Genomic DNA, 13,066 nt, shown 5'->3' with positions numbered 1-13,066 from the left:
GTAGTTGATACCTAATGGTTAACTGAAAAGATGGGAATAAATTGCAAGCTTTCCAGACTACTCGGGTCTCTTCATCAGGTATGGTATAACTCAAAATCTGAAGAGAGACATCTACAATCGTTTTTGGGAAGCCCTTCCTAAAAGCGTCCTATATATATTATATTGTATTTTAGTTGGCGTGAAAATTTTGAAGTAAGGAAATAAAAAAGATAAAATACACTTGTGTTTTCAATTCTGGCTCACATTAGACGAGAAGAGTGTATTTGACTGGGCTGTACAGAAAAGCCATATGTTCCCTATTCTTGGGAATTAATTTATTAGACACTGATGCAGTGCTGAGCTGTCAGTCTGTGCCACAGCATGGTTACAGCCACCGCTCACTATGTACAGAGCACTGACTGAATTCGTGGGGGCGGTAAATCTATGACTGCCAGGAGGAATAAATACTATTTCCTCTTAGCAGCGGGACTCTAAATATGGCGGCCATATGGTACCCAAACACTATTATCATACAAATTAGCCCTATATCTGCAGGTTAATAGTGTTTTTATTACATGACAGATACCCTTGAAGGTTTTTTAAAGCTTTATTCTTTGTTTTTGCTAAAGTTAACACCTACAAAATCACAACTCCATAAACCACCTGATCGCCATAATTTTATACCTTTGTGCAGCTCTTATGTCATATATTTAGATTTGTGATTCACTTGTAATTTCCAAGATATCAAACCGTAATGAGGTGACAAAGGTCCCAAATCATCACAATTCAGAACTGTGAAAAGAAACAAAATTTTTGCACAGTGATAAGTAGCGCAAAAATGTTGTGACTTTTGGAATTTTCACTACAGTTTTGTGCAGATCTGACTCCGCTAAAATAGTTGGGGATAAGGAGAAGCCAATGCAGGACAAGGTGTGGCTACGCCTTTCCATCAAATTCTTTAATAGTGGCTTCGTTCCTTACTTCAGAATTGTTACTCCAGTCTGTGACTGGAGTAATAATCCTGGTAAGGTGTGTAGTGAGGGGCCAGGGGCGCCTCCGGCCTTGTAGTCGTGGTCGTAGTTTTCAGGCTTACCCCTGGCTCCACCACTACCTCAAGGTCGGGAGCTGACTTGGTGGGGCAGAGTGTGGTGGTGCAATCGTCGGTCGTTGTACAAACAGTCTTCAGGCAGGATGTGGTGAAAACAAAAGACATCTTTTATTACACTCGCCTTCACAATCCGGCAGTTGCAGAAAACACTTCTTGGAGCTGGGGGACAACCTGTCCTAACGTACCCTCACGTGGGGATGTGCCCTGGTTAATCCGCTTCGCCGGGCTCCCACTTCGGTTACACACACACCGGACCCACACCGGTTGCTTTACTCTCTGAGGTTCCGTTCACTCCCGTTCTCTCCGGCGCCCCCTATGGATTCAGCTCCCACACTCTTCCCCTTGGTGTTCACTCTCTCACGTCCCGGATCCAACTCCCTCTCACATACACACTTCTCCTCCCTCCCCCTGGTTTCTGCCGGCTCCTCCTTCCACTGTGGTGACAGCTTTCCCACCCGGCCACTAGGGGGTGCCCTAAGCACAGTACAAATAAAACACTTTTATTAATGACATTTCCGGTTAACTAAGCTCCCTTTGTAGGGGGTATGCTCACCCACTACACACCTCCCCTCTTAAAACCCGAGCCTCCCGGCAAGGCTCCATCTAAAAATCACACATATTTAAAACTAAGCAAAACATGGTGGATAAACTACGAACCGGTCCACAACAGGCTGCCCGGAAGAAGGGGCACCAGTCCAGCGCCCGGAGTTCCAGAAGAAGCCCCAGCTATCCCTTTCCAGCTTCCGGGTAGGTGAATCTTCCGGGGCTTGTATAGGAGCAGGGGTCGACGGTCCCACCGCGACAGGCGGGGGTGTCTCTAAATCTGGGTATGGGATTCCCAGAGGCCGATTCCCCGCCGACAGCGGAGTGGTATAGGTCGCCCGGACCTCTGTTGTGGTTCCTCCGGTCACGGCGTCCCACGTGGTGATCCAGGTTACTTTGGTCGGGCGCCCTTGTCCTCCTGGTGCGGCCGGTATCTCGAGCGGTAACACATCCGCAGCTGCAGCCGCAGACTGCTTGGGACGTCCTCGGCCCAGGTGGGTGAGTGCCATCGCAGTCTCCATCTCTTGTTGCTGCCTGGAGGTCTCCATCTCGTAACCACTCGGTAGCTCTGGCAATGGCGGCGAGGTCAGTGGAGATGCTGGAGGAAGTGGAGGCGGGCCCACTTTTCCCGCTCTTGGGTGTACTCCACCCCCAGTCTCACACATCATATCGACCCCTCCGCAGCGGTTCTTCTTTTTCTTCAAAACACCGCCCACTTTACATGTTTTTCTTCGTGCCCTGGGACCGGCACCTCCCCTCTTTGGGCGGAGTACTCCGAACTTCTTTTTCGGCACTGGCCAGCCCCAGGCTCTTTTGGCGCCAACTTTTCGCGCGCTTTCTTCATCTTCACAGACGACGGCCATCTTGCCGCCATCTTGTGCCCGGTCCAACGCTGCAGGCACTGTTTCTTCTTCCAACCATGGGACTGGGAATCTTCTCCAATAATCCGGATCCTGTGCCCTAGGCACCACTTGATCTCCGGCTTCTTGGGTCCCAGGCATGGAATTCGCATCCTGCCGACTACGCCACATGTAGTGAGGGGCCAGGGGCGCCTCCGGCCTTGTAGTCATGGTCGTAGTTTTCAGGCTTACCCCTGGCTCCACCACTACCTCAAGGTCGGGAGCTGACTTGGTGGGGCAGAGTGTGGTGGTGCAATCGTCGGTCGTTGTACAAACAGTCTTCAGGCAGGATGTGGTGAAAACAAAAGACATCTTTTATTACACTCGCCTTCACAATCCGGCAGTTGCAGAAAACACTTCTTGGAGCTGGGGGACAACCTGTCCTAACGTACCCTCACGTGGGGATGTGCCCTGGTTAATCCGCTTCGCCGGGCTCCCACTTCGGTTACACACACACCGGACCCACACCGGTTGCTTCACTCTCTGAGGTTCCGTTCACTCCCGTTCTCTCCGGCGCCCCCTATGGATTCAGCTCCCACACTCTTCCCCTTGGTGTTCACTCTCTCACGTCCCGGATCCAACTGCCTCTCACACATACACTTCTCCTCCCTCCCCCTGGTTTCTGCCGGCTCCTCCTTCCACTGTGGTGACAGCCGTCCGACCCGGCCACTAGGTTGTGGCCTAAGCACAATACAAATAAAACACTTTTATTAATGACATTTCCGGTTAACTAAGCTCCCTTTGTAGGGGGTATGCTCACCCACTACAGGTGCACGGAGGCACATGCCATTGATATAATGTGCCGAATTCATTAACTGAATTCAGCACATCTTATTCCTGCACACCCCTTATTAAGGCTATGTCCGCACTTTGCGTTTTCACCTGCGTTTCCGCAGCGTTTTGAACTGCAGCGTTTTCATGCAAAAAGGCATGCGTTTTGATTTTCCATAATAGTCTATGGCAAATGTTGATTTCCTGTCCACACTTTGCGTTTCAAAACGCTGTGTTTAATTTCCATAATTTGTGGCAAAAACCATGCGTTCAAAGAAGCAGCATGTCAATTGTTTTTGCCATTTGGGCTGCGTTTTGCTAACATTGAAGTCAATGAGAAGTTGTAAAAAGCAAGCAACCTCAAAATTCCAGCGTTTTACCTGCTTTTTAGGTGCAGAAAACATGCGTTTTGGACTACATAAACGCATGGTTTTCTGACATCAAGATAATGAAATGATATGTCCCTTTACGCATACACATAGTCCGACAATTAAATTAATGAAAAATATTATTTTATTGCTATATTAGCGATAAATAGTATAAAACCGCTATAATTATATGAAATATAACTATTTTCGTTATTTCAATAATTATATGTGTTCCTTTTTTTCCCCTTTTTTCATTGTGTTTGACTGTTTAAACCTTATTTAGCAGTGTCTTTATGTTCAAAACGCATCTATCTAAATGCAATGGTAAAGCATGTAAAACGCGTTATAAAAACGCATGCGTATTTACCACTAATTTGTGGTCAAAAGCAACTTTGGCAAAAGCAATTTCTGCCAGAGGATGCGTTTAGAAGTGCAACTAGGACGACGGACATAGCCTAAAGGGGGCTTTATACGCTGCGACATCGCTAATGCGGAGTCGTTGGGGTCACGGAATTTGTGACGCACATCCGGCTGCATTAGCGATGTTGCTGCGTGTGACACCGTTGAGCGATTTTGCATCGTTGCAAAAACGTGCAAAATCGCTCATCGGTGACATGGGGGTCCATTCTCGATTATCGTTACTGCAGCAGTAACGATGTAGTTCGTCGCTCCTGCGGCAGCACACATCGGTATGTGTGACGCCGCAGGAACGAGGAAGCTCTCCTTACCTGCCTCCCGGCCGCTATGCGGAAGGAAGGAGGTGGGCGCGGGATGTTACGTCCCGCTCAGCTCCACCCCTCCGCTGCTATTGGGCGGCCGCTCAGTGACGTCGCTGTGACGCCGCACGGACCACCCCCTTAGAAAGGAGGCGGTTCGCCGGTCACAGCGACGTCGCCGGGCAGGTAAGTATGTGTGACGGGTCTGGACGATGTTGTGCGGCACGGGCAGCGATTTGCCCGTGTCGCGCAACCGATGGGGGCGGATACCCACACTAGCGATATCGGGACCGAGTGTGTAAAGTAGCCTTTAGACTGGTGCAAGAAACTGATTGACCCTTTGTGTAAAGGTATGTTGTTAGAATCATTAATTGCTGTAAGTATTGTGTGTGTTTGTTTTGACATTTGACGCCAGCTTTCAAAATAGCAAAGTTGCTGGTCAATGTGTGTAATATATCATATATAATAAATAAATATATGTATATATTTATATATATTTTTATATATACACACACACACACACACACACACACACACACACACACTGTATTAGGTATATATATATTGCTTGGATTAAAAGATGGATTTCAAACTCAATTGTTACTTTATTAATAGACGACATTTATTTCTGTATGGTAAAAAATACTACTCCAGGATCTTGTCTCAAGCCCTCTTACTCTTCCTGACTAGTGTTGCTGAGCCAATCGTGATTGTCTGCAAGGAAATAAAAAAGAACTATATGAGTACATTAATATCACATTTTAGCCTGATGTGCTATGTTTATACTAGTGTTTTTTATTTCTGTTACATTAGAGGAATGAAAAAAACATTCAGAAAATATTTCTTTCAAATAATGGGCATAGACCAGCGGACCTCACTGACTGTTGATGTCTGTTGGGTTTGTGTTAAATTTTCCATAATTTTAACATAAATAGTGCTGCACTTTTTGATTCAGCAAACATAATGGAACCTGTAAGGAAGGCTCTGATGTAGGTGTGAACACAGCCTGAAAGAGCCTGCTTCTTTGAAATAATTATGACAGCCACTTAAAAGGGTTGTCCACTATGTCCACTACTTGCACAACTCTTATGTTTGCTATCAGTAAAATAATACTTAATTTAATCTCCGATGCTGTTCCATCAGTGTTGGGACTAGCTCTCCCAGGACTTGCATGACATTATGTTTAGCAATCCTTGCGGCCAATCCGCGCTCGCAGGTGAGTGCCTGCTCTCATTTTCTCCAGATGTCCGTTACCTTCAAATAAGGGAAGAGTAAAGCCAGTGCTAACTGGCTGCATGGATTGCGTGATATAATGTCCAGCAAGCCCTTGGAGAGCCAATGCCGATGCTGCTGGAACAGCGTCGGTACTGGAGGTGACAATTGGTGTAATTAATTACTGGGAGCAAACATAGGGATTGAGAATTGGTTGTGCAAGTAGTGGACAACTCCTTTAACACTAGAAGTCCCAGAAATTTTGAGCTCCCCCCTGAAGTCCCGAAAGAGGGTCAAATGACCCTTAAGGCTACTTTACACACTGCGATATCGGTCCCGATATCGCTAGTGTAGGTACCCGCCCCCATCTGTTGCGCGACACGGGCATATCGCTGCCCGTGCCGCACAACATCGCCCAGAGCCGTCACACATACTTACCTGTCCGGCGACGTCTCTGTAACCGGCGAACCACCTCCTTTCTAAGGGGGCGGTCCGTGCGGCGTCACAGCGACGTCACTGAAGCGTCACTGAACCGCCGCCCAATAGCAGCGGAGGGGCGGAGATGAGCGGGACGTAACATCCCGCCCACCTCCTTCCTTCTGCATAGCAGCCGGGAGGCAGGTAAGGGGAGCTTCCTCGTTCCTGCGGCGTCACATGCAGCGATGTGTGCTGCCGCAGGAACGAGGAACAACTTCGTTACTGCTGCAGTAACGATTTTTAAGAATGGACCCCCATGTCGCCGATTAGCGATTTTGCACGTTTTTGCAACGATGCAAAATCGCTTATCGGTGTCACACGCAACGGCATCGCTAGTGCGGCCGGATGTGCGTCACAAATTCCGTGACCCCAACGACTCCGCATTAGCGATGTCGCAGTGTGTAAAGCCCCCTTTAGTCCAAACTGACAACTCTGATGGCTCCACTTAGCATCCATTCATTTGTAAATGTGGCCATTGCCTGAGGAATCTGCAGGGGGCAATTGTGTTGATCCACCTCAACAAAGGTCATGTAAGAGGGTGTAAATCCTTCAGGTCATTCGACCCGTCTCTGGGTTCCAAAGGTAGAAATGTTAAATGAGACTGAGACTTCTGAGACTTTTAGTGTTAAAGGGACTCTGTCAGCAGGTTTTTGCTACCCCCTCTGAGAGAAGCATAATGGAGAAATAAAGACCCTGATTGCAGCGATATGTTACTTACTGAGCTGTTTACTGTCATTTTGATAAAATCACTGTTTTCTCTGCTGCAGATTTAGCTTTATTTCAATGTAGAGCAGGGTAACAACGAGCTCATACATCTGCTGGCAGCAGGCCAAGTAGTCGTCTAATCTCCTGCTTATTTAATACGTGATTTTATAAAAACTACACTAAGCAGCCCGGTAAGTGACACATCACTGGAATCAGGGTCTCTTTTTCCTTCGTCACGCTGCTCTCAGATTAGGTGGCAAAAACCTGGTGACAGATTCCCTTTAAGGCACATTTAATATCACTAATCAGTTACACTGGGTATGCAATGAAAACAAAGAAAGCTATGCCTATTATATATGTCATAACGTTTGTGTATAATTTTTAAACAGTCTATTAATATGGTTGGAGTCTCCTGAAAGTATAACAAAAGTATCCCATTCTCATCCAGAAAAGAGTAAGATTTGTTCCCACTTGTCATCCGTGTGCAGTCCATATGCAATCCATTTTTATTCTCCAGTTATTAAGCTTTCACAGAACCATTTCCAATTTCTCATCTTACAGAGTTGTAATGTAGTCATAAAAATCAGATGCCATCTGATGGTCTGTATGGCACTTGATTTTTTTCTCCCAGGGTACTGATTTCAGAGATAATTTGCAGCATGCTCAATTTTTTTCTTCTAATGCTGAATACAGCTGATAAAATAAACGCAGATCTGCAGTCTGAATAACATTGGATCGGGTGCAATCCCTTTTTTGGGGGGATTGCACTCGTCCAATTTATACATTTGTGTGATTTGTGTGAGAGAGTCCTAATGGTCATTCTTGGACTACTGTGTGAATCTAGCCTAAAAGGTTACTTAAGTCCGCTTTACACGCTACGACATCGCTAAAGCGATCTTGTTGGGGTCACGGAATTTGTGACGCACATCCGGTCGCTTTAGCGATGTTGTTGCGTGTGACACCTATGAGCGATTTTGCATCGTCGCAAAAACGTGCAAAATCGCTCATCGGTGACATGGGGGTCCATTCTCGAATATCGTTGCTGCTGCAGTAACAAGGTAGTTCGTCGTTCCTGCGGCAGCACAGATCGGTACGTGTGACACCGCAGGAATGAGGAATCTCACCTTACCTGTGTCCCGCCCGCAATGAGGAAGGAAGGAGGTGGGCAGGATGTTATGTCCCGCTCATCTCTGCCCCTCCGCTTCTATTGGGCGGCCGCTTAGTGACATCGCTGTGACGCCGCACGGACCGCCCCCTTAGAAAGGAGGCGGTTCGCCGGTCACAGTGACGTCACTAGGCAGGTAAGTAGTGTGACGGGTCTGGGCGATGTTGTGTGCCACGGGCAGCGATTTGCCCATGTCGCACAACCGATGGGGGCGGGTAGCCAAGCTAGCGATATTGGTACCGATATCGCAGCGTTCAAAGCGGCCTTTAGTCCTATAATTTTCACATGTAAAGCGCTATTATAATAATAATGTACAGCAAACATACCTCCACCATTTCATCTCCTTTGACTTCTTGTATGTGAGTAAATGTGTCACTCTTGCAGATAAGTTTTCCACCTTCTAGATTAACAGTAACCTAAAGAAGAAAGAGAAACACATTCGTTAGTTAAGATCTGCTTTTTACACATGGAAGGTTAGAGCACCTGATTAACATTACAGAAGTAAAAAGCTTGATATGCTGTTGTCTACACCACCATGATGTTTTCAGTATTACTAATGCATAATCAGGTCGAAAAAAAAGTTTATATCTATCAAGTTCAGCATTTATAGATGTTTTATCAGGTGAAGAATAAGAAGACCCTCTCGATCATTGTGTGCATTTTTGCCTCACAGGAAAACAAAATTCTTATTCCTGATCAGCTTTGACTTAGGGTATATACACACATCACGTTTTTGCTGTGCGGCACAATCCGGCGCTTTTCTGAAAAACCGGATGCGGCGACAGCTGCTTTCATTAGCGCTGGATTGTTCCACATGGCCGTGCATTCTCTCCGGTTTTTGCTGGATCCGGCGTAATTGTCTGATGCGGCGGCCAGAAAAAACGCAGACCTAGACGTTTTTTGTGTAATGAGAATAATCGCATCCCACCGGATCCGGCGCAATGCGGCGTAATGTATAATGGCTGTCTAGGGACGCCGATGCGGCAACAACCGGATTACATGGACGGATCAGTTTTTTTAAACTTAGCATGCTCAAACTGGCACAACACAGCTGTATAAAGCTATGTAGCTCCTCCATTGCAGAAATAAAAGATTACAAATAGAAATATTAAACTTGTTCCAAAACCTTTGTATTTGGTGTGTCATTTTAAGGTAACTTTACATGATTGGGTTATTTCTCAAAGGAAAGCACCTATGGTACTTTGGGGGTCTTTGTTTAAAAAAACATGGTGCATAGAAATGGGGAAAAAAATTTTTTTCACAAATTTTGCCGGATCCGTTGCGGGACACAAATGCTGGATTCTGCCTGACAGAAAAAAACTGATGTGTGAACTTAGCCTTACCTTATCCCCATACAATTAATCAAAAAGGTGTGGCCACCTTACATTATCATCACACTTTGCAACTACTCTACTGTTTACCAGGTCAGGTGCCATATTTATTATTAGAACTAAATAGCACGATACTAGAAATTATACCAATACCCCTCTGAAAGAACAGGTGTGACTTATAGCAAGAGTGGGTCTTAGACTATCTAATTACTAAACTGCAACATAAAACATAACTTTTACTTATTGCAATTAAAAGTGATAAGAGATCACTAATAAAAACGTGAACATAAAACACAAAGCTTAAACAGGCCAGCAGCCTGGGCTAGGCACAAAATTATCACTGGTCCCTATGATACGAGCTACCATAGATACCTTCATAATATATCTCTATAGTAACCTTATGAGGGAACCACCTTCTGCAGTATACCATTAAGATTTTCCAAGTAAAGACCTAAGGTGGACCTATTACCTTTCACTAACTCAGATGTCATTTTTCACTTTTGAAATGATCATTGATAACATACATATGGATCGGTCTCACCATTAGCGGGCTTCACAAATACCATCAGAATGAGCAGTATGAGCATGAAGGTCTGAGGAGACTTCTGTCCGTAATGGGCATAACCAATGAAGAAACCAGTATATAAATATGGCTGCAAAGGCGTGCAGAAATTAAGTAACATAGGCCCCCCTGAAGATTTTTATATGGAAAAGAAACGTGTTGGGAGTTACGTGATGTCTGCCCATCTTTTGAATACCGGATTTTGGGAACTTGGGTGGTAATAAAGTGTGGAGCAAGGTTTACCTGTACTCATTTAATGAACCCCATTGTGATGGTATTTGTGAAGCCTGCTAATGGGGAGACCGTTCCATATGTATGCTATCAGTGATCATTTCAAAAGTGAAAAATGACATCTGAGTTAGTGAAACTATGGTAATAGGTCCACCTTAAGTCCTTACTTGGAAAATCTTAATGGTATACTGTAGAAGGCGGTTTCCTCATAAGGTTACTATTGAGATATATTATGAAGGTAGCTACCTATGGTAGCTCGTATCATAGGGACCAGGGATATTTTTGTGCCTAGCCCAGGCTGCTGGCCCATTTAAGCTTTGTGACCAGTATCCTGGGTGTTTGTGTCTTATGTTCACGTTTTTATTAGTGATCTCTTATCACTTTTAATTGCACTAAGTAAAAGTTATATTTTATGTTGCCGTTTAGTACTTAGATAGTCTAAGACCCACTCTTCCATATTTATTATTGTAGCTGTGCCTGGCAGTAGAGCTTAGTCACATTTACTTGAATGGAACTGAGCTCCTACAAGCAGATAGTCCATCAATAAAACCTCTCTAGGTCCTCATGTTTGTGCACCTACATCAGGAGCTTTTACTGACATTATTTACAGTGGGTCCCAATGGTGAGCAGATGCCTTGGTACCCTTCCTGACTGTGCACACTGTCGGGCACATACCTCCTCATTGTATGTATCTGACATGGCACAAAATAGTGTGGACCTAGCCTAACATATACAAGATTAGGCTCACAATGTATTTTTAGCCCCCTATTTGATCTATACACTGTGAAACGCTGCTGCGGTATTGCTCAGATAGCAGTATAGGCATACAGGTTACTATTGTAAAAATGTATAACTTTATATGGAATAGCATTGTCTAAAAATAAAGTATAGTCTTTGTTCACTGTCATGTAAATGGATCCTTTTGGTTACACTTGGCATGTACATCAGGAGGTTTTCCCAGTGTATGTGCCTAGAGTATATCCACAACATGATGTGAATAGGGCTTTACAAGACGTTTCCAAAGACATTTACAGATTTATGAGATTTTTAGATATAAAAAAATTCTTCTTTACCTTCATTTTCTTTCCACCAATGGCAGTGATTTCTGACTCCTTTCCAACAGTAAAGGAATTGCTATTAGTTTGCTTTGGGGTTTTTGAGGTAACAACAAAGTCATTTCCATTTTGCTGGATTTCAATTACTGGGTTGATATCCTTTGCTACTTTGATTACATCTTCTGGCAGACCTGTAATTCAAAATATTGAGTGATATTATGGGCAGAAATAAAATACAAGAATATGAGTTACAAGGTTTCAAAAACACATGCAAAGTACATTTCTTGATTTTCTTACCTACAGCCCTCAGGAAACCGTCATAGTTCTCCTGAGCGTAGACATTCCAGGTTCCACTGAAAGCCATGGTGACTCTTGATGTTCGATTGGAGGCTGGCAAATGGAAGTGAGAGGAGTGATAAGTGAAATTAGATGTCCTTAGGTTGCTTATATCTGGACAGTTACCCCAAGGGATGCTTTGGGTGACATAATAATTAACTACACACCTTCAATCATTAATGACTTGTTTGATCACCATGAAAATGACCTGTAGTTCAGTGTCCGGTGATGTCTGTGTGAGTGAATATTATGTAACATGACCTTTTCCTTGTAGTATCCTAATTATGCAAAGTACCATCTTTCATAACCATTTTATTCATCCTTTAACTTAAGCTCTGTTATAGATGGCTTTTAAAATTTGCTATCAGATTAGTGCGTTAACAGTATTTTCTTAATGTAATGTAATTTCTCTGCAAAGCTGCAAATTACATTAGGGCTCAATGGCATCTTTTGTGGGGTGAACGAGTTACATGACAATTGTAAGAATTCCCATAGTGTCAGCATAATTTATAGAGCTAATGGACCAGGGACGGTTTATAATGAGGGCAATCTGGTCTACTACTTGGGGTCCAAGGCTCCTTCGGTTGCTCATGGTTAGACTGCTCTTGTTAGGACGCAGGCAGACGGCTGTTTCTCAGATGACGATCTCTATGCATCTGTCACCCTTAGGTCAGGAGAGCCACTGGCCAGTTTAAACCTTGCTATATGATCGTCTTCCGAATTATAAGGTTGCCTGGCTGCACCCTTATAGTAATTTTAACCACCATTAGCAGCACGCTGGGCAGTAATAAATGGCTGCATAGCTGAAGAAAGCCGTTCTCTGCTTCCTCCCTGTTTTTTTCTCTATGCCCCATGCCCAGGTGGTGAAATCCATTTCTTAGCAAATACTGGCAAGAATAAGGCCCTGTGTGCACACTAATTTTTTTGCTGCATCTTTGCTACGTTTTTGGTACAGTTTTGGTTGCTGTTTGTGGTCCTAAACTGAATGTATGACCTTCCCCTGCAAAGTCTATGAGAAATCCGAAAGGCTGTGCACATGTTGATTCTTATTTGCCTGCAGTTTTGGGAGCAGAAAAAAAGGCATCATGTCACTTCTTTTCTGTGTTTTTCCCTGCGTTTTTCTATTGAATATAATAAAAAAAGTATGGAAAAAAACACACCAAAATGCTTCAAAAATACATGAGTTTTTCGGCCAGAGGTTGCGTTTTTGCTCAAGCAACACAACTTCTGTGTGCGCACATACCCTAAGAGGTAACTGATGTTGCGGGGCTTTGCTAATTGACTTTTTTTTTTCTCGTTACGCAATGGAAGAGAGCACAAAGGTGGGGGTAGGGGGAGCACACAATGCTTCTGGTGTCTGTTATTGTCTGCAGTGCTGAAGTTAGGTCAACACAACTGCAACCAATAACTAAGCTCAGCGGATCTGTCCAAATTGGCAGCAGGAGCCACTCACCGATTGGCTGCAGTGTTGTTGAAGCAACATTTGCAATGCAGACAATAGCAGGAGCATCTTTGGAGACTCAGTGCTTTACCAGGGTGTTTTTTTTTTTTTTTAAACTACCTGCAGTTGGGGGACAGGGGTTTTCCAAAAGAGAGACCTATTCAGGT

At 44.5% G+C, this 13,066-nt stretch overlaps 1 protein-coding gene across 1 annotated transcript; it reads right to left on the bottom strand.

Annotated features, from left to right (window-relative positions):
- Window positions 1–5,018: 5,018 nt before the first annotated feature.
- LOC142290174 (fatty acid-binding protein, liver) lies at window positions 5,019–11,492 on the bottom strand. The gene is made up of 4 exons (XM_075334113.1): window positions 11,420–11,492; window positions 11,141–11,313; window positions 8,270–8,359; window positions 5,019–5,098 (listed from the first exon to the last, which is right to left on the bottom strand). Exons 1-4 carry the CDS (start codon window positions 11,484–11,486, stop codon window positions 5,048–5,050), a joined length of 381 nt encoding a protein of 126 aa, XP_075190228.1. The 5' UTR covers window positions 11,487–11,492; the 3' UTR covers window positions 5,019–5,047.
- Between the last annotated feature and the right edge of the window lie 1,574 nt (window positions 11,493–13,066).

Source organism: Anomaloglossus baeobatrachus, chromosome 2 (assembly GCF_048569485.1).
Source record: "Anomaloglossus baeobatrachus isolate aAnoBae1 chromosome 2, aAnoBae1.hap1, whole genome shotgun sequence".
NCBI classification, from domain to species: domain Eukaryota; kingdom Metazoa; phylum Chordata; class Amphibia; order Anura; family Aromobatidae; genus Anomaloglossus; species Anomaloglossus baeobatrachus.
This window is presented reverse-complemented; position numbering and strand designations above follow the sequence as displayed.

Bases quoted from the DNA above. Each gene is read 5' to 3' on its own strand.
- LOC142290174 (XM_075334113.1), bottom strand. From the start codon at position 11,486: ATGGCTTTCAGTGGAACCTGGAATGTCTACGCTCAGGAGAACTATGAC. The intron at 8,360-11,140 runs GTAAAGAAGAAT...TTTCTTCTTTAG, and splicing joins TTGGTGGAAAGAAAATGAAG to GTTACTGTTAATCTAGAAGG. The intron at 5,099-8,269 runs GTATGTTTGCTG...ATTTCCTTGCAG, and splicing joins AAGGAGATGAAATGGTGGAG to ACAATCACGATTGGCTCAGC.